Source organism: Macaca nemestrina, chromosome 14, assembly GCF_043159975.1.
Source record: "Macaca nemestrina isolate mMacNem1 chromosome 14, mMacNem.hap1, whole genome shotgun sequence".
Classification (NCBI taxonomy): domain Eukaryota; kingdom Metazoa; phylum Chordata; class Mammalia; order Primates; family Cercopithecidae; genus Macaca; species Macaca nemestrina.
The window spans coordinates 63838976-63865546 of record NC_092138.1 but is presented as its reverse complement, the minus strand read 5'-3'; the positions used below and the strand labels follow the sequence as shown (position 1 = coordinate 63865546).

General features: G+C 55.6%; 1 protein-coding gene across 13 annotated transcripts in view; it reads left to right on the top strand.

Annotated features, from left to right (window-relative positions):
• The window catches only part of LOC105485689 (ciliary neurotrophic factor receptor), a 49205-nt gene that overhangs the window by 19361 nt on the left and 3273 nt on the right, over nucleotides 1-26571 (top strand). For 5 of the 13 annotated variants that reach the window (XM_011748055.2, XM_071077943.1, XM_071077941.1 and 2 more), the window contains exons 2-7: nucleotides 380-490; nucleotides 12401-12485; nucleotides 16540-16773; nucleotides 23417-23534; nucleotides 23709-23875; nucleotides 24989-25152. In XM_011748055.2, coding sequence (XP_011746357.1) covers nucleotides 12401-12485; nucleotides 16540-16773; nucleotides 23417-23534; nucleotides 23709-23875; nucleotides 24989-25152 — 768 coding nt within the window. In that variant the 5' untranslated portion in view covers nucleotides 380-490. Of the gene's footprint in view, nucleotides 1-379; nucleotides 491-4236; nucleotides 4481-12400; nucleotides 12486-16539; nucleotides 16774-23416; nucleotides 23535-23708; nucleotides 23876-24988; nucleotides 25153-26571 lie in introns of those variants that run through there. The other 8 variants (XM_024794021.2, XM_011748051.3, XM_071077939.1 and 5 more) reach the window with 3 other exon arrangements.

Below are 26571 nucleotides of genomic sequence, written 5' to 3'. Positions count from 1 at the left end.
AATGGTGGTTATTTACACCATGCCTGTGACCCTGTGACTCTAGGATTGTGCATGTGAGGATGCATGTGATGTGGAGGTGCCTGTGTGTCTGTGAACTGATTGTATGGGAATTGTGGATTGTCTGCGGGTGTGTATCTCTGTGTTGTATCAGGCCACTGCCTTCTGGTAACCTTTGTGCCTGTGGTTCAGAACCTGAAGTCAGCAAGGGGTGCTAGAAGGGGTCTGTATTACTCTCAACTTTTCTTCTTCCAGATTTTAGCTGCTGCCTGCCTCAGTCTCCCCTTCTCACAGTGGGGCTGTGAGTATGGAATGGCCTCTGAGTTGGACTAAGGCCTGTGGCTCCTCTGTGACCTCTGATTTATGCCCTTTGCCCTTCTAGACTCTAGCCTTGTCACCTCATCTTGCCCCCTTGGTTTTGGAAGTCCTGAAGAGTTGGTCTGGAGGAGGAGGAGGACATTGATGTGCTTGGTGTTTGGCCAGTGGTGAAGAGGTAGGTGCCGGGGCCCAGGTGGGGCAGGTCAGTCTCAGGGAATCAGGCAGGTGTAGTGGGGCTGTACGTCTAGGGGACATGAGTGGAGGAGGACCTGAGATTCCTTCCTTTCTTCCCTGTCCTTTCTTTTTCCAGAGGTTTTGGGCTCAGCCTGGCTGACGCTTTTCATGCTCTCATAATAGGCCTAGAAAGGGAAGAGACTTATCTGTTGTCACACAGGCAAGGGCAACACCAGGTTAGGAAACTGGGTTCTATACTAAGGGGGAGCTGAGTCCCAGATATGGGAGTATGTTTCTGTTTCAGTGTCCTCAGGTTTCCTCTCTGCCCCTCCAAACATCTCTCTGGCTTGATTGGAGGAGCAGGTAGGCTTTAAAAAGATGGGATGGGAGGTCAGAAAGTCCAGAATCTTCTGAGGCCAGCTGTGGGGCCGAGCCTGACTCTCCCTGTCTCTCATTCAGGCCAGGCAAGGCCCCTGGATTGGCAGCTTGGGGGTGGGGGCATCCAAGGAATCAAGGCACTGGAGCGGAACGGAAGGGCCTATTGTCCAAAACCCGCCAGAGGCCCACAAAGGCCGACCGGGCTTTTCATCTCAGCTCCCAAACAGACTGGCCATTTTCCTGGCTGGGGGCTGAGGGGGGACTAACCCTTCACAACTAGGACCAGGGTGTTGTTGAGGGTGGAGTGGGGGTACCCCAGGCTGACACATAAAAGGGGCTTAAGATGGAGCTGGGGCCCAGGAGAAGAGGAAGGGAGGCCTGAGAAGGCTGTAGGGAGTTAAGCTTTTCACCCCACTGTTCCCAGAGGACCCAAGGACATGGGGTATGTATCTGATAGTTCAGAGTAGGATGGGGCTAGGAGATGGATGTACAGAATAAAAGATAATATTTATGGGGGGTACCTTGGGAGGAGTCTGATGGCTTACATGGAAAGTGGGCTACTGGGCCGCGAGGGCACATAATCCTCTGCAAACTGGGAACACCTTAGGGAACCGGGATGGGAGCTGGAGAAGAGAAGGATAGTGGTTGGGGAAAGAATGGGCTCCCTGCAGCAAGAAGAACTGAAACCAGACAGCAGGAGGGACTTCCTGCCAGTGAACAGTAGCTCAGATGCCCTGACCCTCTTCCTGGGGATCTCAGAGGATTGCCTCAGCGAGCAGGGGAGCTGGAGAACACCCCAGGGGCTCAGGCTGAGGCAGCTTCTGTGGGGGCCAAGGAGGAGGAGGAGGCCAGAGAGGGAGGACTTGGCAGTTCTGTTCACCCTCCCCCAGCCAGCACCTCCAGCACCATTTTAAAAACAGCTTTTTAATTTAACAAAGTGGATGAAAAACTGTTTTCGGAAATAAAGAGTATCTGCTGTCTCCCAGGCTAGCACTCAGCCCTTGTGGAGAGCCTCTCTCTGGGTTTCTCCCCGCTGCCCATGGTTCCTTTCCTCCCTGTCTCTCTTTTTGTTTGTTTGTTTCTGCTCCTCAGGCCCCCAGCTTCCTTTGGCCTCCCATCACCCTTTCTCTCTCCATCACCCTCTCTCTCTCCATCTCAGCCTCCGTGGGAGCCTCACCCTCAGTGTCTTATCTCGATGGTATCTCTGCATTTCCTTCTGTCTCTCCTCTCCCAGTCTCTCTCTTCTAGGGCCCATCTCTCTTTCCTGATTTGTCTCTGTCTCCCAGCCTGTCTCAATCTCTGTCTCTCCACCCCCCTCCTTCTCCCCCAACCCCAGCTCTAAATGGGTCTATTTAAAACGCCCGACGCTGCCAAGTCAGAAAAGCGTCTCCTGATAAAGCGCATTAGGCAGAGGGAGGGAGGAGGGGGAGGAGGGAGCGGCGGGCGGAGGGATTGATCCAAGCCCGTAACCCCATTAATCAGGCAGCGTGGATCCCCCTCCCTCCCCCATTCCAGCCCCTTTTGAGCTAAAAGCCCCTTAAATATTTATCACCCCTCCCCCACGGGGGCGAAGGGAGGGGTGTACGGCCCTTGGTGTGAGCATCCCGAGCTGTCTGGTGCCCCCAACCCCATGTGCGTGTGCACGTGTGCGTGTGCTCATGTGTATATGTACGGGTGTGCACACCTGACAAGCCCAGGGTCTAGCGACCAACCTGCCCCTCACCCTCTGGGCAGCCTGGTCCCTCCCTGGAGACCCTAGGAGTTGCCCTGCTCCTGCCCCTCCTGAAGGGGGATGTGGGGTCCTCATCCCAAATACAGAAGGTCACTGGAGCACGGGTGGCATTAAACTGTCATTCCCAGAGGGCAGGATGGTGAGCCTGGGGTTCAGTTTCCAGATTCCCCCAAATTCCCAGCACTGGAAGTAACTTGGGGAATAGAGTTGGGGCCCCATACTTCTAAAGTAAGCAACTTGGAAGGCTGGCTGAAGTTCCTGCTTTATCCTCAGAGGGCAGGACTAGGACCTGGAATAGGACCTGGGGGTAGGCTGGGAACCTCCCGTGCCCTAAAAAATGCGGGAAAGTGAGCTGGGCCTTGGGAGGGAGCGGTCACCCCGGGAGGAGGAAGGTAGCCCGGAGCTGGGGCCGGGTCCCACATCTCTCACCGCTTGCTGATAGCCCCAGGCTGCAGAGGTCAGCCCTGAGACCGGCAGTGGTCTGCCCGAGTTGGCCTGCGGCAACTTCTCCTTGGCCGGGGAAGGGAGGCCCCGGCCGCCCCTGGGTGTGGAGTGGGGCCTGGACCGGAGCGGGGAGGGTCCCTTCTGCCTCCCCTCCCCCAGCATCAAGTGCCACATCTCCTCCTGACTCAGACAATTAGATTCAAAGGATGACCTCACTGCATGCCGTCCCTCACTCTCCCTCCGCTAGCTCGCTTGCTCGTTCGCTTGCAGCGCGCTCCTTCCTCCCCTCCTCCCGGCCCGCTTGCCTGGTCGCTCACTCGGGGCTCGGCCCTCGTCGCTCACCGCGTGGCCCGGCCCCTCGCCCACCCGCCCGCCGGGACCGCTGTGGGGGCTGCTCCTGCCTCCCGGGTCGTTGCGGCTGCCCGGGCCCCAGCCCCGCAGACCTGATGCCCGCAGGCGGGCAGGCGGACCCACGGAGCGCCGGAGGCACCGACGGGGCGCCTGCGTGGGGACCCAGGTCAGTGGCCGCAGGGCCAGAGGACTTGTCACCCCCACCGCCGCGACGCCCCCGCCCCGCGCCCACCCGCCAGCCCGCCCAGCCCGCCTCGGCGCTTCCCGCTCCTTTCTCGGCCCCCGCCCCCCGCGGCTGCTCCGCGCGCTCCCCCTGCCAAGCTGTCTCTCTTCTCTTCTCTTTCTCTCCCCCCAGCCCCCCTGCCTCTGCAGCCGGTGGGAGGGACTGGGACTTCCTGAGGTCCCAGGGATGGGGCCGGGGCCCATTGGCTGCAATCGGACCAGGCCTCTGAGAGGGGAGGGGGCTCTGGCTGTGTCCATCGGCCTGGGGGAGGGGACCACCGCCTGAGTGGAAGGGGGGCTATAGAGAGAGAGGCCCAGGGTGTGGGGGTGACATCTAGACAGAGGGGATGAGCTCTTGATATCTTTCTTTTCTCACATCCTGTGGGCCTCTTGCCTGGTTTGATTTGATCCCCAAAGCCTGGCTTCATTTGTCTGCACCTCCTAGCTAACTTTAGTCCCCACTGCCTGGTTTCATTTGGCTCCCACCACCTACCTTCTTTGGGGCCCTGTCACCTGGTTTCCTTACACCCTGCTGCCTGGTTTCTTTTGTCCCCACTGCCCGCTTCCCTGAAGTCCCTATCACCTGGCTTTATGGCATTACCCCTGCCTGGTTTCTTTAGGTCCTGCCTGGCTTCCATGGAGTCAAGTCAGGCTCCTTTTAGGATGGAGGCATCAGGGCCCCAGCTACACCTGGAGTGGCAAGTGGCAAGGATATCCGCAGCATTGCCGATCTTTCCTGGGCTGGGGCCTGGCCAGCACAGCCTGGATTCCATTCTGCCTGGACAGCGACTCCGCGTCTACTCCTCCAGTGATGGGGGCGGGGCTGCAGGGTCCAAGGACACCTTAGGACTCTCCTCCTCAGTGGTTAGTTAGAGGAGCACCCGCTCGCTCTGCCTGCTGCCCCCCCCCCATGCTGGGCATCTGCCCTACCTCTCTGTGGGCTGCCAGTGATGCCAGGGCTTTGGTGGAGGCTGGGGGGCTGGAGTGGAGGTCCCATCTCCTTCCCCTCTCCTGCCCCTTCTGCAGCCAGGCCAGACATCTGGGTGCCCGCTAGACAGTTATGGGCATATAGAGGTTTTGAAGAGGCCTTGGGATCACACAGCAGATAGCTAGGCTGAGAGCTGCTGCTGATCCTCATCGTGGCAAAGAGAGGGTCATGAGGGGAGGCAGCAAGGGCCTGGGGAGTTGGCTGGTTTCTGGGCCTTTCTGGCTCTTGCCGATTCCAGTGCCAACATCTGTCTCCCCGAGGTACTTCCTTCACCTCTCCTGTATGGAGAGGATCTCCCTTCATCCCCTAATGCTGTTGAAAGCAGGGTTTGGGGAAGAAGGAGCTGCCTGGGGAATAATCGTCTATTTAGGGACCAACAAAGTATTTCCTTTCCTTTTCTTTCCCGCCCTAGGCCACCCTAGGCTTTCTCTCCCTCCCCTCAGGCACAACTAGGCAGCCTGAGGTCCTGGCACAGTGTGGCTGTTCAGGGTGTGTATGTGGGTGTTTCCCATTGCTGGTGTCGGGGCGTGAGGGGCCAAGGGCGACTGGGGGCCCTGAGCTTCTGGAGGTGTACAATGGTGTCTGTGTGGAAGGTTGACTGTTTGGAGTGTGTGATGGTATCCATATGTGAGACCATGGCTGTGTGAGGGAGTCTGTGTGTGTGAGTGTGACTGTAATGTGTGTGTGCACACACACCAGCATGTACGGGGCTGTGGGAGTGGGTATCCATGTGGGAGGCCCTGATGTGTGGCCACAATGATAGGCTCTGAATGCCAGTGTCTGCAAAAGGCTGCCTGAGTGTGTCCGTGAAGCTCTGGTCCTGTGTGTCTGAGGAGGCAGGGGCTTTGAGAGCTCTGCCGGGTGTAATGAGAACCCAAGTGTGTGCTCTATCTTAGGATGAAGTGAGCACTGGGCGCTGTGTGGCCTGAGTGGCTGGTGTGTGTGTGAGCATGTGTGTGCGCGTACTCACGCCTGTGTTTACCCATCAGGAACAGATTGCTCTGGCTTCCTCACTGTGAGGAGGGGAGGAAAGGGGAGGAAGGATGGCTTGGTCTTGCCCAGCAGACCAGAAGGCTCCTCAGAAGTAGTGTGCATGGTGCACGTGCATGTTAGGGGGCAGAGAGAACAGAACACAGAAGACATTCGAAGCTTCTTTTCCCCCCACCCAACTCTGGCTCTGTCAGAATGACTAGCTTCAGGTTTTTTTTGTTACAAGCCAATGCATCACATGCACTGCTGCCCCCACCCCCCAGTGTGTGTGTGTGTGTGTGTGTGTGTGTGTGTGTGTGTGAGCTTGCATGCCTGGACCTCTGTGTATGGATTCAAGGGTGTGTCTGTACTATAGCAGTGATGGGTCCAGGGGTGGGTGTGGTAGGAGATGCTGAGGCAAATAGGTCTTTGTCCCAGTCTCCAACTCTGGAAAGCCATTCTATCCATCCTTGTCTCCATGGGGGGCCCTGCCTTGCAGCCTCCTTCCTGTCCCTGGCATCCACTTCGGGCCTTTCCCTACCCCATCCCCCCTGCTAAGGGAAGTCTTAGTCAACCCTATTGCTCTGCCCATCCCCTGCCTTTCATGGAGTTCTTCCAGCTGTCTAACATGCTGCAGCATTCTGTCCCTCCAAGAAGAGCAGCACTCCGCTCCCCACAGACTTAACCTGACTGGAGTGTGTGCCTTTCCTGGGTGGAGGGGGCCTCCTGATTCTTGTGGAATCCAGAAGAGACTGGACTGGGGTTGGGGGCTGGGGGATTTGGCACCAGTGCCTCAGGTTCTGTGAAGCTCTCCAGAGCCTATGTATCCAAAGGGAGGATATGAACTTATCTGCCCCTTCCTCTTCTCCATTCAAGAGGAAGGGGGCTGGACCAGATGACTTCTGAGGGTAAAAGCCCAGGCCTTCTGCATCTAAAGGGCTACTTAAGCACAGGCCTGCATGTATGTGCATATACGAGCCCATGCCCAGGTCACCAGGCAGCACGCAGGGCTCCAAGTGGGCCTTCACATGTGGGCACAGGCTGGTGACAGATTCCCATCTCCCCAGGATGCCTTCCCATCTGCCCAGCCAGGCCCATCATGGGAGGGCCCCAGGCTCCCCCAACAACACGCCCGCACACACATGCGGCAGGGCACACACATGCTGATCTCAGGGTCCCTATGGTGCAAAAGGCTGGGAGTGGGGGTTTTGAGCACTCAGAGTCCAGGCCACTGCCAAAATCCATCGGAATCTTGTCCCCCCCAGGCCTCCATCTCCGGCTGTGGAGGTCACAACAGCAGGTGCGGATACCCACCCCCCCAACTCACTCAATTGGGCCGCCTCCTTTTCCACAGCCTCAGCCAGCGTTGAGAGCTGGGGGACTGCTCCCCCTGCCTCCCTCCTGGCCCCCTCCTACTGGTGCTTGGCTTATCCTGCCCCCTTCTAAGGAGGAGGACGGGGCCTAAGCTTGGGTAGGGTCCTTTCCCCTGAGGACTGAGGCTTGCCCCTGGTGTGGGTGGGGACATGGTAGCCCAGGAGGAGGTAAATCTTGAATCCTGAACCCAGGCACAGCTTGGAGCCCTATGCCACTTGGGGTGGGGTCTCTGAGAGAGCTGAGAGGAGAGGCAGGTCTGGATTCAGAGAGGAGGGAAAAGAGAAGGGTCTAGAGACCAGAGATTCAGAGACAGGAGGGAGAAACACCATAGGGAGTGGGAGCCTGCCCGCCCATGGCCAGCTAGCCCCAGCCCACAAGCTGGCCCCTGACCTAGGCCCGCCCCTCCCTGGCTGGGGGCTTGCTGGGCCAGCTGCCAGGGGCCAGGCCTCCCTCCTCGGCCTGGTCCCCCCACCCCCCAAGCCTCTGGACTGCTCAGGCCTCTGCCCCCGCCCCCACCGCCCACGCTGTCCAGGCTGCCTAGGCCTGGTGGGATCTGGGGGCCTCCCAGCCTCAGCCCCTCCTCCCCATCCTGGAGCTTCCCGCCTGCCCTGACTGTCTCTTCCAGGCTCTCCCTCAGCCAGTACTGTTCCTCCCTGCCCACCATGTCCTTGTCCCTGTCTTTGCCCCCGCTCTGTCTCTCATTTCCTTCTCCAAGTCTATGTATCTCTCTTTCTCCGCTCCAACGTAATTCCTCTGCAGGTCTGAGGCTTCTAGAGTCCCCAGGCGTTTGAATCAGTGAGTCCATGCTGTGTCCTGTGTTCTTGCCTCATTCCTGAGATAGGTCCTCTAGGCTGCTGTGGGGAGAGGTGAAGGAGATGAGGCCCCAGGATAAAAGGTGCCTTTTCCCCTCACTGTGGGATTCTGGAGTCTGGGCTATGGGAGTCAGGGGACTGGAAGCTGTGGGGAGTCCCCTCCGCTCTTTGCTGGGCCAGATGCCCTTATCAGATGGATGTTCTGAACCCACCCTGATCCCTGGCAATGGAGGGAGTCCATCTGGTGACCTTCTCTGGATTTCAATTCCCTGCCTCAGAGATGGAACAATAACCTTGCTTTGAGGTCACTTGTTTTGAGGCCTCCCTGATCGTTCATTGTCCAGGCAAGACTGAGCCTACCTGACCCTCAGCATGCCCACAGCAACCCAAACCCTGAAGTTCATAACACACTATTACAGATCAACACGCACACACAATTATAGCTGAAACGCAGTTAGTGGTGCTCATTATCCCCCACCCTGACCTGATGGTGGCAGGACTTCCCCAGGGTTGGCCTTCTACAATCTAAACTGCTGTCTGTGATTCTGCAGGGATAAATAGAGGCTTTCCAAAACTCACCTCCTTTCCCCAGGTTCTACCCTGAGCTAGGCATGGGGTGAGGGGAGGGGCACAGGGCAACTGGAACATTGCTGGGACTGGCAAGACGGTTCTTGGGTCTTGGGTCCTAAGCCAGATTCTTAAACTGGGTAATAGAGGTTCCTGACCTGGAGCCTGTCATAGTGTCTGTCAGTGTTACTGATGGCGACTGTCAGACTCCAGGGGTGCCAGTATTACTGTGGACTAGTATCATTCTGTGAGACTGTTACTGAGTCCATCAACATCGCTGTGTCACTGTGTTGATGTCACCGTCAGTGTTACTCTATGTGACGGAGTCTCATTGCATCTTTGATTCTGAGGCTACTGTCACTGTGACTGTGTCATTGTCAACTGGTATCATTGCCCTGTTTGTTGGTGTCAATGTATGTGACTGTCACTCACTGCATTATTGTCATTGTGGTGACTGTCAACATCCCTGTGTGTCATTGTCAATGGTACCACTGTGTCATTTTCAATGGGCGTTGTTATCATTGTGTAATGGTGTCTTTATGCCACAGCAGGACAATGGCAGTAAGTTGGGACCCCAGAATTTGACTCTTAATGTGTTACCTGTGTGGGAGTAATAATGACACTGGGGTTCTTTGCTGGGATAGGTGCAGGGACCCTTGTGCTGACAAGGGATTCAGGGGCTTCTGGGCGCTGGGCTCCTTTCTTGCTTACGGGGTACCCCCTCTGTTCCCTCCTCATTCTGGGGCTGACCTCTTCAAGGGGCTGATAGGAAGCCTGGGCCAGTTTGCATAGCCCTTATCTGGGGCTCTATGGGATTCATCCTGCAGATCTATCCCAGAGCCATAGGGTGTGGACTTGGAAAATTCTCAGGAAAGATGCTCTTTACCCTGGGATGGGTGGCCTGGAATGAGCCAAGGCAGGATGGAGGTGTGTCCTGGATGCCTCTGGCCTCAACCTCCGACCTGGGCAGTGGGCCCAGTTGGGAGTCTGAGGAAAGGGGGAAGTGACACTGGCCTGGGGCTTTCTGGATCTGCAGGGCAGGGGCATGGATGGGGTTTCACCCTTGTCCCCTAGGGGCTGGGGTCCTGGATCCCCAGAAAGAATCCTTATAGCCTCCAGGAGGGCCCTGCTCTTGCCTCACATAACATTGACCACCATCCCATCCTCCTTTGTGCTAGAGGAGCTGGGCAGGCCACGGAGATGCTCTAGGGTGGGCATCTTCTCTCTGGACTGTCGCTCTGCCCTTGAGTCTCTGCCCATCTCCTATGTGCCCCATCTTTCCCCCTGCGTCTCTCCTATCTCAGCCTCTCCTTGTCCCTCTGGGTCTCCACTCAGAGCTCCTTCTCTCTCCCTGCCTCTTGTTTCCCCTCCCTGAGTCTCTCCCTTTTCTGGGTGCCCCCAACCCTGCAGTGTCTGTCTTGGCACCCCACCCCCACTCTGCAGCACTCACTCTCAGCAGCGCCCGTCTCCCGTGGCTGCAGCCCTGTTGGCCCAGGGCCCGGCCCTTACAGTAACTCATCGGGCTGATGGAGGCGACTTTGATGAAGAAGCCACCCCTCCCCCTGCGGGGGCCTGAGTGTGTGTGTGTGAGTGTGTGTGCGTGTGCACGCATGCACGTGGGAGTGTGTGCTTGTGTGGACCAGGAGGGAGCTGGGAGTAGAGGCCATCCGTTCCTCCTCTCACTGAACACTCCCATCCTTGGATCTAACCTCAGCCGCTCTGCCTGCTCTTCTGCCTGCCCGTGCCCTGGTTCCTGCTCCCATGTGGTGGGCAGTGGGCCTGGGACCAAGGCGGAGGATCTTCCTGGCTGTGAGGAGAAAGACATGGACAGATGGCAGAGGCAGTGGGGGAAGGTCTGAGGGCGACTGGCCAGGGCTGAGGTCAGGGAACCAGGTAGGCCTCTGGCTGCTGGTCTCTTTTTCTCTCTCTCACACCACCTCTGAATTCAGGCAGTCCTGGGTTCTTTTCCTGGCTCCACCGCTTGCTGACTGTAACTTTGGCCATTGTCTTAACCTCCTAGGCCTGAGGAGTAGCTGAAGAGTGCGGAGGGGCTGAGGGTCAGAAGGAGCCAGGCCAGATGGTAGCTAAGGCTCCAGGAGTCACTGATGTGCAGAGAGTAGCTGGGGCCACTTGGGACACAGAAAGATTTGCTGTGCCAGGGAGGGGCAGTCAGGGCACCTGTGGCTGTGACAGGGAGGAAAGGAAAAGCAGGCTCAGAGGAGGGGACTTCCCTGGAGAAGGTCAAGGGTAGCAAAAGGCAGGCAGGAGCCCTCTCCCACAGGAAGCCCCAGGAAGTCTGTTGCTCTCCAAACTCTCCACAGCTGCTTCAGGCTGATACCCACATTTGTCTCTGCTATGCTATGTCTACACCGTCTGGAGCTGAGTCTCTGGCACTTTCTTGGGGTGTATCTGGCACTGCGTCTCTGTCAGTTTCTCTGGCTGTGTGTCTGGCTGTTTCTCTGGCCATCTTTCTAACGGTGTCTCTGGCAGTGTGTCTGACTCTGTGTCTGACAGTGTCTCTGGCAGTGTTTGGAGTGGTGTGGATACTTCCTGACTGAGCATCTGGCTGTGGCTCTGGCTCTTTTCTTGAGCTGTTTTTCTGGGTGTATGCCTGTTTGTGTCTATCAGTTTCTCTGGTATTTCTCTGCTTGTGTGTCAGACGGTTTCTCTGGCACTGTTTCTGACAGTGTCTTAGCTCTCTGGCTTTGTCGCCGACAGCTTCACTGCCTATGCTCCTTGCCTGTCCTTCGGCACTGTGTTTGCCTGGGTCTAGCTGAGTCCTTTCCAGTGTTTCTGGCGGGTCCTTTGATTGAGTCATTGTTCTCTGACCACCTCTTTGGCTGGCTATCTGGTTTCATCTACCTGTCTCTTTGGCTTTGTCTGATGGTCCTTCTAACAGTCTCTGGTGTATCTTCCACTATGTGTGGAGCTGTTTCTTTGGGGTCCTGTCTGGTGGTTTGGGGCAGTGTCCCTGGCCAGCATCTTTGCTGTGTGGCTGGCTGGAATCAGAGGGTGGCCCTGGTTGAGTGTCTGGTAGCATCTCTCAGTGTTTCTCTGGATCTTTGCTTCTGTGTGGTTGATAGTTCTCTCTCCTGGACTGAAGGTGGGGCGGGGGGCGGTTGTTACATTTGTGGCCCATTCTGCAGGAAATAATTATTTCCCTGCCATCAAGTGTAGATGTGTGCTGGGGGAGGGGAAGAGAATAGTTGGACTCATCTCAGGAAGCAGGACATCAGGTTGGGGGGCACTAGATCCATCTGGCTTCTGGGGCCATGTCCTGAGTGCATCCTGTGTACTTGCATGGGTGCATGTGGACACTGATGCACACCTACTGGGCTGGGGTTCCCAGGCTCCTAGGGGCACATGGCTGGGGTCAAGGGTGGGCCAGGGTCCCTGACAAGGACTTACATATTAAAATCTTTCATTTTCTCTTGAGCATTGGTGTACAATTATGGAAAAGTCACATCTGACCTGGGTCGTGTCCCGCTACCCTGACTCGACTGCTCTGAGCTTCCCAGGGCCCAGTGGCAAGGCTCGCCGCAGGGGTGTTGGGGACAGATGACGGATCTGAGCGGCTCTGGAGCATCCAGGTTTCAGGCTATCTCCCCAGGAACACAACAGGGGGCTTCCATTCAAAGCAATCTGGAGAAGTATAGACCTCCAATTAAATTAAAACATTACCCTTTCAGTTTATGATGTTTATAGCAAATTAGCTAACCTCACCAGTAAAGTTATTTATTTATTTTTTTTAGAAAAATGGCCCTGGCATTACCAATATTCTATAACTCATTTGCGGTTGACAACGCTGTGTAGCCAGCAGTCTTATCGAACAGCAAACCACCATAGGTTGCCTTCTACCATCTTAGCAAACCTTTGCCTACAGATGCCAATAATGTTGCTTTCTATTGCCTGAAAGAAGATCTTGAGCCCCATTAAGAAGGGCATTTTGGGGTCAAGATGCCCTTGCCCTAGGGCTGGGATTTCCCAGTCTTGCCTAAGAACAGGAGGGGCTCCCCAGGACAGTCCTGCCTGGGCTGATGCTGTCTCCTCCCCCACCCTGGTTTCTCCCAACAGATGGCTGCTCCTGTCCCGTGGGCCTGCTGTGCTGTGCTTGCTGCTGCCGCTGCAGTTGTCTACACCCAGAGACACAGTCCACAGGGTGAGTGCTCACGGGAGCCGCCTGCTGACCCCCGTCTCAGAGCTGGACATGAACCCTCACTGGCATAGCTGCATCCTGACAGCACTCAAGAGTCACACACTGGCATTGTCACACATGACCACCCAGAGGGACATGGAGTCATGTGACACTGATATGCACAGTCCTCCACAGTCACACCTGGGTGGTCGAATGCTGACAGTGTCTCTGGCTTGAGGTGATCTGTCTTCTTACTAGGGTGGCATAGGGTACAGGCAGGTGGGATGGGAATTGGTAGGGGAGGCTGGGGCAGGACCTGTGTATTGTATCTGGGTGAAAGGGGATCTCTCAGAGATTTGTGGGGGTGCAGTTGGAGGCACTGATTGGAGACAGTGGGCAAGACTGCAGGTTACCTTCTACCCTCAGCTTCATCCCAGAGGGAGAATAGGGACAGAGAAGGTGGACTGACTGAGAACAAGATGAGGGGACAGGGTAACATGCAGGAGAGAGCTAGTGCACTAAGGAAGGGACAGGTTAGTCAGCTGGGATGGCCACACGGGGGAGAGCTCAGGGCTCAGCCATTGGCAGCCTCCCTGCCCTCCCTCTACCTATTTCTCCAGTGAGGGGCAAGGCCTGCCCACAGCCCACAGGACAAGGAACCGTGTCCCTGCGGGGAGAAACAGGGGCCCTCTTAACGTGACCTCCTGCCCTTCTACTGCACTTGAGGCAGCACCTCAAACAGCAACATCAGCTGAGGGTCTGAACTCAAAACTCACCTCGAACAAGGCTCCCTAAGCTCCCTGCCTGCATGATTCCCACCTCATACTCTGTGTCAGTCAGGTTGGGTAAAAGCAGAGAGGGTGAAGGCCTCTCCAGGAACTAGGCATGGAGCAGACCCTGGTGGCTGGGCTCTGCCACCCTCAAGGCTATGAGTAGTGAGTCGAGGCTTCTATGGCCTCTTCTTTATGAGATCAACAGTGAGACCCAGAGAGATCCTGGCCACCCCCAGGGGCATTGACTGGGCGTCTCTAGGGCCTGCCAGTGGTCTCTACCTTGTGCCCCCATGGTCCTGGACATAAGGCCACCTGTCTGAGAGTGTGAGATTGTGTTCTTGTGAGGGTGAGAGCGTGTCCCTGTTTGAGTGCATTTCTCTGTGTGGCTGTATTCTTGTGGGCTGTTCCTTACGTGTGACACTGTCTGTCTGTGTCACATTGCCTGTCTGCATGCCCTTTGTGGGCTGTATCCTTGAGTTTGAGACTGTACTCCACATGTAATTGTATCTCTCTATCTCTCTTCGTGTGTTTGTATTAAACTGTCTCCCTGTGTCCCCGGGGGGAACTGCTGTGCCTCCGGGTGATGGTGCCCTTCTTGTATGTGTACGTGTGATCTCGTATCAGGTGTCACCATCCCTGAAGTGAGACAGTGTCCCTGTGTGACTGTGAACTTGTGACTGTGGCCTTGTGGATGACTGTCCTGCATGTCCTTCTTCTTTAGGGGTGACTGCCCTTGTTCCTGTGTATGTGGCAAAGTGAGGTTGCTTTAGGATGCCTGGGGGGACTGTTTCTGGCATGTGGTCCCCCTGTGAGGCTGTGTGTGCAGGTGTGAGGGAGCCATCAGCTCTGTCCCTCTGTGTTCTCCATGTCCATGACCTCATCCTGTCTCTGTCTCTCATCCTGGCTTCTAACAACCTTTTCACAGCTGATTCCTTTGGAGCATTTGTCACCGCGTCAGGGCCAAGAACCCCATCCTCCCCCTGCTGCTTGATTTAATTTCTGAAATGGACAGCACATCAGTAGGGGCACCCACGGGGCGGGAGCAGAGCTGTCCAGAGACAAAAGATTAAATCACTGCCATCTTTGGAGCAGTTGCATGGCTGTGTGTATTGCCATTGTTGTGTTATTGTAGTGGTTGTGACACTGTGTGCTTGTTATGTCCTATTGCCCCTCCACCTCTCCATTGTGGCCTATCGTTGTCTTCTGCCATTGTGTTGTCATTTTTTCATCCTGCCCTGCCCTTACATCATCGGTTTGTCATTACTGTCAGGTTGTGTTTCTACTTTTTTTGTGGAGCAGACGAGGTATGGTGGGGAGGTGTTATCCCATAGCCATTGTATAATGTGATGTTGGGTCGCTGTGTCCTTGTGTGGTGACTGTACCTGCTCCCCAGGATTAAGGGCCACACTGGGTCCATGTTAGCATTGAACTGCCTGGTCAGTGTTGATGTGTTGCTGCTGGGACCATGATGGCCACACCTCCTTCCCAAAGGTCAGTTTTCAGCCTCCTCCTCAGGCAGCTGGATGCAAAGTCTGCTAGGGGGTGCAGAGAGAGGGGCTTGGCATGTTTCCTGGAAGCTCTAGGTTTTTGGAAGGGAGGCTGGAGGGGGGCTCAGTGACTGGAGCTGGTGGACTGTTGGGGGGGCTTGGTGGCCGGAGTCTTGGACACTGGGCCTCTGGTCAGGGGGAGGCCCCTGTTTAGTGTCTGGTCCAGCCTCACAGCTGTGGCCTCCAAGGCCCCTAGCCACCGCCCTTCCGCCCGTTCATCTTCTGTTCGGCTGGTCCCAGGCTCCACAGACGAGTGGTCAGGGCTGGCTGGGTTTTCTGCTTCCTTCTCCTCTGACAGGGACAGAGAGGCTCAGAGAGGGGCAGGATAGAGACAGGCAGCGAGGGAGAGAGACCCAGAATCACAGAGAGACCCTGGCACAGCGAGGACAACAGAGGCAGCAAACCAGGACAGATGTTCCAGCGCAGAGAAAAGCAGTGCTGAGGAGGGGGCTGCAATGGGGGGAGGGAGTGGCCAGTGGGTCCAAGGGGGATCCCTACACCCCTGCAGTCTTGGTGGTGTTAACAAGTCTAATTAAGAGGCCACTGGCCCAACTTAATTGGCTCGTTAACAGGAATTGCCTCTGAAAATTCCCCAGCTCAGCAGGGTGACTCTCTGGAGGGGAGATGTAAGCGAGTGTTAACAAGGGATCCTGCAGCCCCCACCAAACTGCTACCCCCTCCCCCTTCCCTTCTCCTCTCCCACCTTCACTCCACAGATCTGGCCAAGACCTGGAAAATGTCTGTCCCTCAGGCTCGGGGTAGAATGAGAAGGGGGTGTCTTGAGATTCCCATCTCCCTGTCTCTATGTGCCTGCATCTTAAATCTGCCTCTCTGCCCTGCTCGCTTCCCTCACTTCGCACTGCCTGACGACAGGTGCTCGCCTCCACCCTTCCATTTCCAGTCTCCTGGGCTCCGTTCATCACGCCTGGGTTGCTGAAGCCAGGGCTGGGGTTTGATTTTGGCTCTGACAGGCTGCTCCTCGGGGCAGGAGATGAATGGTCAGAGTGCTCGCTTCATCCCAGCAGCACCGCACCCCTCAATACCCCAACCTGCCCTAAGTAGTTCCTGCCTTGTGAACTTGACATCTGCTAGGAGTTCCCTAGGGTTCCCTGCTGCCCATTCTCCCTTCTCCTGCTGCCACCTGAGCCCTGGATGGCTGAGGGGCAGGTTGTTGTGGGATGGCAGGCTGGGCAGACGGAGGAAAAGGAGAGAGACAGGAAGAGAGATGGGGGAGGTGGGGATAGAGACAGGACAGAAAGAGACAAAGATGGGGTGGGGAAGAGAAATAGATAGGGAGACAGAAAATGGAGTCCAGGAGTGGGGCCCCTCAGTGCCAGCTTGCCTGGGTAATGGACGTCAGTGACTGGGCTGAGCCTGTGGGTGGCAAGAGATCAGGGTCATGGGGGTCAGGAAACTTTAAAAAACCCAGGCACTGGAGAGGAACTGGGTTTTCTCTGAGAACTGACCCCTCTCAGCATTATGCAAACTCTGTCACATGCAAACACACACACACAGAAGATTGCCCAGTCATACACCTAGCCCCTGTACATGCACACGCATACATTTGGAGACACTCATATACCCACACACTTGCACACTTGAACACTCTCCATCTCCCCAAGACACTCACACAGTCAGACACTGAGCCTCTCGTCCTCAGTCATACATCCTCACAGGCTCTTGTCTGAGCACATTCACCTGGGAGTGCTGGGCAGGCCTTGACCTGTGACTTTTGGCCTCTGTCCCCGCCCCCCACAGAGGCACCCCATGTGCAGTACGAGCGCCTGGGCTCCGACGTGACACTGCCATGTGGGACAGCAAACTGGGATGCAGCAGTGACGTGGCGGGTAAATGGGACAGACCTGGCCCCTGACCTGCTCAACGGCTCTCAGCTGGTGCTCCGTGGCCTGGAACTGGGCCACAGTGGCCTGTACGCCTGCTTCCACCGTGACTCCTGGCACCTGCGCCACCAAGTCCTGCTGCATGTGGGCTGTAAGTGTTGCCCCCACCCCTCATTCAGCCTCCCTCCTTCCTTGAGACCCAGACTCCTAGCCCAGATCAAGTCCCCTTCCTGTTAGGGGGAGACGGAGAGGGGAGAGCTGCAGCCTGACCCTTGCCCTCTGATTCTGTCCTGGCCCACTCTTCTGGCCTCTTAGTCCAGTCTTGCCCACTGAGTCCAGACCCCTAGACAGTTTGCCCATGATCCCACCCCCGTGGAGGTCTTAGGTATCCTAAAACCCTCTTCCCTCTGACAACGTGGGCAGAGAGCTGGTAAGGCATGGCTTACCTGGGACATGAGTGGCGAGAGACCCTCAGGTCACGGATCTGAGCTAGAGGAGCCTCACTGTGTCTGCTCCCACAAGGGCTGGTCAGAGGGCCTCAGGGAGGGAATTGGGATATGTAGTTATACAGGTATAGGCAAGGCGCTCCAGGAGGCCCCAGGGAAGGAGGAATGCATCCTGGAGTGGGAAACGAATGGAGACTTGGGAAGCGAATAGTGATTTAGAAGACGCATTGAAACATCATTTCTGGCAGAGAGCTGGGTGTGACTGTAGGCCTTAGCAGCTGGGAGGGCACATAAAGGCCACTTGGGCTGGTGTCTATGTGAAGAGAGAGCTGAAGGAAGGGACAGGGGGGCAGATCATGATCCTGGAAGCTGGGCAGTGACAATTTCTGGGTCATGTTCCTAAAAGATCACTCTGAGTGGAGGGAGGCAGGTTGGATGGAGAAAAACCAAGGTATGAAGGAGGCTGTTACTGGATGCAGGAGAGAGGATGAGGACCTGGAACCAGGGCATGGAGCTGGGGAAGCTGAGAAGGGGCAGTTGGACCTCCAGGAATTGGTGATGGATTGGAGGTGGGAAGGACAGGAGAGTAGAGGGTGAGAGGAGTCAAGACAGCTGGAGGGATTCATGACTGCAACAGGAAGAAAACAGAAGGAAGAGATAATGTGTGCTGTTTGAACAGTGTCTTAGTTTGGGTTTCCCTAGAATCAGATCCCAAGATGAGAATTCTTATGCAAGCAGTTTATTTGGCAGGTGAGGGAAATACCATAAAGGAATGGGAAGGTAACACATAAAAAGGAAGTTAAGTTAGTCAATAAAGAGTAAGTTATCCAGACATTGCCTCTTGGCGACTGACATTAACCACTGAAGGTGCAGATGCAGAACATGCACCTGAGTTGCCCTGCTTGAGGGTAAGGGAGCTGGGATGTGTATGTACTAGCTCCTGCCCATCAGTGGTTGAGAGATTCACCTGGGGTGGGAGGGAGGCGCTTTGATTCCCCAGCACTTTTGACCTGATGTCCCAGCAGGCAAAGCAAAAGAAGGCTCTTAGGCGAATAACTGCAGAATTTGAGAGTGAGAAGTATTAATAGTATGGGCAAGGGATCTGTGGCTCCCTAGACATCTGCTGCAGACCTGTTCAGTGGTATCCTTGGAGGACAACCGGCAGTTGAGATGGCTGGTAACCAGTGGGTCTGAGCGTCTGGGATTTGGGGAGAGGCCTCTGCTGGAGATGGATATTTGTGGGGGGTTGTCAGCATTAAGGCCATGGGAGGGGGTGAGATGGCCAAGGGAGAGATCGTGGAGTGAAGAGAGAAGAGGACCCAGAACTGAGCCCTAAAGACCATCAGCATGTAAAGAGGTCGATGGAGGGAAATGAGCCACAAAAAGAAATAAGAAGGAGCCAGCAAGAAGGTAGAGGGAAGACCAGGTGAGTGTGATTTGGAAGAGGGATCTGGAGAAGTCAGAATGACAAGGCCATCACCATTGCTGAGGGTGAGGTGGGCAGGCATCCAGATCCCAGCTACAGGTACCCACCAACAGAGTGAATACTCTGAACATAGTTCCATTTCTTCATTTCTTTTCTCATGAGCCAATGATTCAAGCTCCTCTGGCCTCATTTTATTTGGGTATGGTTCACCCCACTGCCCAAAAATCATCTCCTAATTCCCTAGAAGCTACCTAAGAGATGTTTAAGGGATCTGGGAGCAGACACTTGCCTCGTTGTCAGAAGACTAGCATAGACCACCATGCAAAATGTTAGGCTGAAGGGTTGTTCAGGGTCTTCCACAAAAACACTGACCCACCTGTGGGGCTTAAAGAGGTGTGAAAATGTATTTTGGTGGGAATGTACCTTTCCCCATGGGAAGGCCTTTTTTTGGTTATTCTTTAATGTGTCTAAACTGAAGAGATGGCAGTCAAAACCCAACATTTTAGTTGCAAGCCACGGGTGGAGTGACCCCTGTTGGCCAGCTTGAGAAATGCAGGACCAGCCTAATAATTCTCCTTGGCCCACTATGGGGTCCATCAGAAGTGGAGCACTCAGTCTAGCCCCAGGCCCTTACAGAGGGAAAAGGGCCATTTACTGAGTGCTGTGGAAAAAGGATGAACCCAGCTTGGCACTGGTCACCCACATCCCTGTCTTCTCAGTTTGGGTCCCAGAAGTCCTCAGGATGGACAAGGCTAGCTGTGATGGCTGGGCCTTGGTGGCCCTGGACCCCTGTTGCTGATGATATGATCTTCTTTGAGAGGTCGTTGGAGGAGAATTAGGTCTTGAAGTAATGTCCGTAGTCTATACCCATAGGACATACCCATAGCTGCCCTGTTGTAACCCGGGCCCAGACCTTTTATATAGAGTGCTCGCTGCCCTCCAGGCCCTGCTGCCAGAGGAAGGCTGGCCATGAGTTGGCTGTAGCATTAGTTTCAGGTACTTATCTCTCATTGCATTATTTCCTTCTAAAGACCTGGTCAGAGGAACAGGGGATATTAATCATTATTGTCTCAGTCACTTTATATTAGTAACAAGAGACTGGCTTTGGCAACACTCAATATCAAATTATCCTTCCTGCCAGCTATCAGAGAACAGGACAGAGTTACCCCTGATTTGTGGGTCATTCAAACCAAAAATTATTTAATATTTATCCTAAACATGTGCAATTTTTATGTCTCTATTTACAAGGGAACTTGGTCTTAACAGTATTCTGTTGGAAGTCTCCTTAACCAGGCTAATCCCTGAACTGCTTTCTCCTGATCTGCCTTCTTGCTCTCAAGTGGATCCTCACGAGCAGAGCCCTAAGGACTCCTCTCCTCCCTAGGATGACGGAACGACCCCCCCACATTAGGAAGCAGGATCACAGTGTTCCTTTCAGTAGCATCATTTTATTTACAAGACACTGCTGATTCTGTATCATTCTGATCTTAAACTAAAACAAACCAGAGATTAAAATGATTTTTAAATGGACAGTTCTTTGTCCAGTTTTTTAAAACTTTTATTTGATTGGTTAGGATGGAAGCTCTGGATCCCCTGGTTCAGCACTCCTTTCCCTGTAGCCCTGTTTGGCTGGAAAGGAAAGAGTGGGGAGAAGGCTATGGTCAAAGAAAATGTCTGGGGAGAAATCACAAGTGGGAGGTCGGCGGGGCATTTGGGAGTCCAGAAGTTGGAATGCCTCAAGGGATGCCACGAGATAAGGTTGAACCAGGCCTGAGCCTCGAATGCCAGGCAGGAGGCAGCATGCGGGTGGGGCGTGGGTAGGGCTGGAGTGGAAGGGTCACCCTGCCCCACCCTGCCTGATCGGGTCTGGCCTAGGGTGTGGGCAGCTTGCCCCTCCTCCTCTCTGGGCCGGCGGGCAGGCCTCATGCGTGCCGGGGGCTCCAGCCCAGGCGGGCTGGCGAGATGAGAGGAAAAACATGCGGTTTGGTGGGCTGGACATGGAAAAACAAGTCAATTAGGAGGAAAACAAACAAACCCTGGGCCAGTGGGGGCACACGCACGCATGCACACGCGCACACGGCCCCGCATGGGACCTAGCGACACCCTGCCACAGGCTGACACAGTCACTTGGGTATCTCAAGAGACCCCCAAGGGGCAACCCAGATGCCCTGTATGCCCAGAGCCTGATACTGTGACCTGTGTGCATAGGAGCGTTTGCTCACACACTCTAACATGCACTCACACGGTGTTCAGTTCATACGTGTGAACATGCTGGGAATTCCGGGCACCTTCCACACGCACAGTTTGCAAAATACATTCAGCCTCACTTTGCTCCATCACATATGCGCTGCCTCATGTATGAGCTCTAGCTGTCTCTGTTCAGACACAATGGCACATTTGCAGGCACTCTTACAGAGGACCTTGGCCACACAGCCTTGCACATAGGGACGGTCTCAAAATTGAACAGCCTCACCCTGAGTCATGTGCAAACACAGTCATCCAGTCCCACACAGCCTCCCATCATACAGTTACACAACTGCCCAGAGTCCTCACAGTCACACACACGGAGCCTCTCACAGTTACACACAGCCTTGCAATCACAGCTTCTTAAAAACAGCTTTTCCTCCAACTCACAACACACTCACAACAGGCATCCTGATCCCACACTGTCCTACAATCTCACAGCACCCCCACCTCCACCCACCCAGCCCCTCAGCTGGGCTCCAGCTGCAGCAAGTCACTCCTTTTCTTCCTTTTGTTTTTCTTTCCTCCTTTTCCCTCTGAGAAACCTGGTCCCTGTCAGGAAACCCAAGCCCTTCCCTGCTCAGGGCCCAGGGCCAGGCAGGAGTAGCCAGATGACAGACAAAGCCCCCAGTCGGCCCCCCAACCCCCACCCCACCGTGACCTTCCCAGTCAGGGAGAGGAACTGGCGTGAGGGGGAGGTTGGAAGGGGAGGCTGGTCTGAGGGGGGAGGACAGTTGGGGAGTGGAGGAGCCTGGTCAGTGGGGAGGCCGGCCGGGGGTGGGGGCCTGTGAGTCCAGTGCTGTGGCCCGCTCTGCCCTCCGAGGAGTCCCGGGCAGCAGGGAGCTGACTCCGCAGGCTCCGATCCCCACCCCACCCCCAGCGCCCTTCCCCTTCCTGGGGGTAAGGGGGGCGGTGGCAGGAGCGGGGAGTGGAGGCTACTCGGCCGACCTCGGAATGTCCTTTCCTCCTGGGGTGCCTGCCAACTCTGGCCTGGCCAACAGGCCCCCAGAAGGCACTTCCTGTGTCCTTGGCCGCCCCCCACCCCACCCCCAGGCAGAGTTCTGCACCCGTGGGCAGACAGGGAAGAGACACTAAAGGCACACAGGATGAACATGGAATGACACGAGATGGACACAGGGCCTGGAAGGCTTCCTAAGGGAGGAGGACAGTGGAGGGCAGAACGCAGGTTGGCCCTGTGGGGTCTCAACTGGGCCCTGCTTTCCCGGACAGGCCTGGGGAATGGAGCTGCCTCCGCCCACAGCATTGCCCCCTCCACCTGGAGTTCTCCTGATGCCTCTCTGTCCCCTTATCTCTTCTGCTGCAAAGCGAGATCTGGATCCTGGGGGTTCTGCCCCAGGCCCCTCCCAGCATCACACATACTAGACACGCACATGCAATCACACAGAGTCACTCACAGTCACGTGCACACTGTGGATGGAAGCCCACTGTTCCCCTGTGTCACCATGGCCACTCTACAAGCATAGACATGCACTCCCCTTCACTGTCCCTGGCTTATTTAGCTGCCCCCCTCCCATTTCCTGTCCACCTGTCAGGCCGGGGGCGGAGGAGGGGGGAGGCACAGGAGGGAGGTGTCAGTGTCCCTGGAGCCGCAGACGGACATTCCTTGCTTGGGTCAGATCACATAAGCTGCCTCCTTCCAGGAACCTGAGCCGCCTGTCCTCACGCCTTACCCAATGCCTGAGGGTGGGACAGCTGGGCTAAGTGCTCACGGCAGCAAAAAAGAGTGCGGGCTAGACTGCAGAAAGGACTTCCCAAGTGTGTGTATATAGGGTTACCCCTGTCCTGGGGTTTAGTCCCAGCTCTGGCTTACTGTCTGACCTTAAGAGGTCCCTATCCCTCTCTGGGCCTTCCTATTCCAGAGTGAGGGCAGCTGCTTACCATGTAAAGGGCTTCTCAAAGGGTCTGCGATGAAGATGCTGGGGGCTGGCACTGGGATGAGGTACACACAAAGGGAACAGCAGCTTCCTTTCAACAGGCACTTGTACACACAATCACACAGACACGCAGATTCACACACATCCACATAGTTGCTCCTATGGATCCTTGGTCACTCATTCATGTCACATAGAGACATGTATGTAGCATATATACCCCTGCATGCAGACATCTACAAACACAGATATGCATACAAACAGCTGCCCAGTGCCGTTCATGTGTAGCCACCAGGCCTGTCCTTGTGTCTCCATCTCTACTGAGGGAAGTCTGGGGTGTCTCTTCTCCAGGAAGTGCACCCGATACTCCAGCAGTCGGAGGACCCATTCAAGACTCCCCTCGTCTCCGCAGCACAGTCTTCCTCTGGGAGTGGACACAAAGTGGCAGGAGATGTGGGGCTGGGGCCGATTCCCCCAGACATCACCTCCAGCCTGTGATTGATGAGTTGAGGCCCGCAGCCCCCTGATCCCCACGGTTCCTGCCTCCATTGAGCAGGTGGAGGGGGGGTTCCCTGTCCGCACAGCCCTTGTTTTTCTTTAATTAAACATCTGGCTCTCTGTGGCCTGGGAAGCCTCAGACCCTCGCTGACAGCCTCCCCCCCACAACTTTGGCATCGATGATGGGTTGAGGGGGGAGAGCTGGGGCTCTGGGGCCCACCTGTCCCCATACAGTGCAGGGGACTGGGAGCTCCAAGAATGCCCTGACCATACTATCCTCACCCCCAGTGCCGCCGCGGGAGCCTGTGCTCAGCTGCCGCTCCAACACTTACCCCAAGGGCTTCTACTGCAGCTGGCATCTGCCCACCCCCACCTACATTCCCAACACCTTCAATGTGACTGTGCTGTGAGTAGCTGTGCCTGTGACCCGGGTCCAGCCCTGACCTCTGACCTCTCCCCCATCCCACCACCATGCCCTCCGTCCATACCCCAGCCCTGCCTTGGGCTTGACCTTCCCTCAACCTCTACCCCATCTGACCCTTGATGTTGGTAACAGTACCTGGGCCTCACCTCTCCCCAGGCATGGCTCCAAAATTATGGTCTGTGAGAAGGACCCAGCCCTCAAAAACCGCTGCCACATTCGCTACATGCACCTGTTCTCCACCATCAAGTACAAGGTCTCCATAAGTGTCAGCAATGCCCTGGGCCACAATGCCACAGCTATCACCTTTGACGAGTTCACCATTGGTAAGTGTGGTGGTTGGGGGAACCTGCTGCCTACTCCAGTGGGAATGTAAGTGGATATGTGCCAGAGGCACATGAACATTGGTGGGGATGTCCACATGCATGTAAATGTATACATGGCATGTACATGCCTCTGCACAAGTATGTGCAGTGTGCATATATGTGCACATATATGCATGACATATATACCTGTGAATGTGTAAGTGAATGTCCTTTACCTGAAGGGCTGAGAGACTTGTACAGCAGCTCTTCTGATCATTTTTCTGGCTCCCAGAACATGAAGCAGGGGGAAGCGGGGGCAGGCTGGGCCAGACCCTTGTGCAGCTGCAGCCTCCACCCCCGCCCAACTCTAATGGCTTCCTTACGGCCTGTGATGAATGAGGTGTCAGAACAGGAGACAGGACTGGGACAGATACCGTCCTCCCCCTGACACCCCCATCCCAGCCAGTCCCTCTACCTGCCCCTGCCCTATTCCAGGCAGGCTTTCTGCCTGCTATTCCTCCGCCCCAGCCAGATCTTCTGCCTGCCCCTGTCTTCTCCCCAGACCCCATGACTGGATCCCTAGCCAGAGTATTTCTACATAAGCTGGGCCCTTAGGCACTCCCATCAGATCCCCAGCCTACCTCCAGATCTGCAACACCTGTGGACTCTTTTACTCTTGACCCAGGTCTTAGTTTGGAACTGGAAAAGTTGAAGTGAAAAACCAGGCTTGGGGGAGTGTGTGATGCTGGGGTAGGAGGGGGTAATCCAGGTGACAGTGGGGGTGACAGTGGTAACTATGGAGGCATCGTATTGGCTTAGTTACTGGGATGCAGGTCAGTATGAGGATAGAGTTGGGATGATGGGATGATGAGATGAAATTTGGGATGTTGATATGAAGAGTTGGTGACAGTGACTGTAGTGACAGCCATTGGTGATGATGGGGATGTCAGACTTGGAAGTAATGAGATAGTTTTCTACGGTAGCTACCAGAATTGACAATAGAGAAGAGGCATGGTGACTATGATATTGATGACAATGGTTGGCAATATGAGAGGGTCAACATGGTGGCTGGAGTTGACAAAGTGGGTTGTTGCCAGAGATGAGTGTAGTAATGAAGCTATGTCTCCTGAACAGTGAAGCCTGATCCTCCAGAAAATGTGGTAGCCCGGCCAGTGCCCAGCAACCCTCGCCGGCTGGAGGTGACATGGCAGATCCCCTCGACCTGGCCTGACCCTGAGTCTTTTCCTCTCAAGTTCTTTCTGCGCTACCGACCCCTCATCCTGGACCAGTGGCAGCATGTGAGTGCCCTGCCCTGTCAAGATCCTGGGTGCCTGAGTTAGAATCATGTGGAGTGAGTGGCACCCATATCCCACGTGGCAGCAGCTCCAGTGTGAGACCTGATGAGTCAGGCTCTCTGTGGGGAAAAGGGACCAGGTGGGCCTGGGAGAATGGATGGAGCTGAGGCAGGTGTCCTTAGGGGTTCCCAGTGACCCCTGTTAGTGCACTGGGAACACATATGTCTTTTTGTGGCTCCCCCGGGTAGTGGAGAGAAATGCAGGAAGGGAGATAGCAGGCAGGACAGGCAAGGCTCCCTTTCCTTACCTCAGCCTGACCAGACATCTCCCTCTTTCAGCCCTCAAAGACATCTCCCTCTTTATACTCTGGCCCAGGCTCTGGGCCTGTGCTGGCCCCAAGGGGTCAGGATCAGGCAGTGGGGTCAAGCCTGGTCCAGGGTGCGAGTTTAGGCCCTGACTGGCATCAGGACTCCAAAGTCAGACCCAGCTTAGGGGTCAGCTTGAGGCTATGAGTTGGAAGGTAGCCTGGCTGGGAACCAAGCAGTGGACAAGAGTCAGTATGGGGTCGGACTATGGTCTGGATCAAGCTACAATAGAGAGCTCTGGAGAACAGCCAGAGGTTTGAGGCAGACTTGGAGTTCTCTTGCTTTGAGCACCCTGGGCCCATAGGGTTGTGGGCACTCTGTGTGGCCCATGAGGCCTGTAGGCTAGGACTGGGGTTGGGAGGGTGCTCCATGGGACAACCCAGGCTGGTTCCTGGGGGTCAACTTGTACCCCCACCTCATCTACCAGGCTCCAACTCCAGCTCCTCGTGCCCCTATCCTGTCTGGCCTTTAAAGCGTGTAATTCGATTCCTGGGTGCCTGTCCCCCACAAAGCCTGCTCATGCACTCACATGTTCCCTGACAGAGTCCGGAGTCCCTCCCGCCTGGCCAGCTGCCCGCGCCTAATGCATTGCTAATAACCTGGGTCTAGTTTCACAAGCCCCCCCTCCCCCGCTAACAAGCTACAGGCAGCAGCCCCGCGCGTCGCGGCGCACACGCCTTGCAGTGGACCTGGCACACTGCCCACCACACACACGGGAACATGCACACACGCGCGGCTCCCAGCAGGAATCATACGCCATACGTGTATGCAACTAACATGCCAAGACCATGCGCAAAACTGACCCCCACACTGAGGTGGGAAGAGCAAAGTGTGCAGGCTCCGTGGCGAGAATACGCGTGGCCTGTAGCTCATCCTAGCCCCATTCTGTGTCTCAGTGGCACTGGGGCTGGTTAGATTTATGGTTCTTTTCATCTGAAGTTTTGCTCTGAACAGAGTCTATTCTCCCCAGTCCTTGACCTTGGGGAGAGGCAGGTGTATGACTGGGAGGGGGCAAGAAGGGCAGAACAGAGAAAAACATCACCTGGATTTTCAGGAG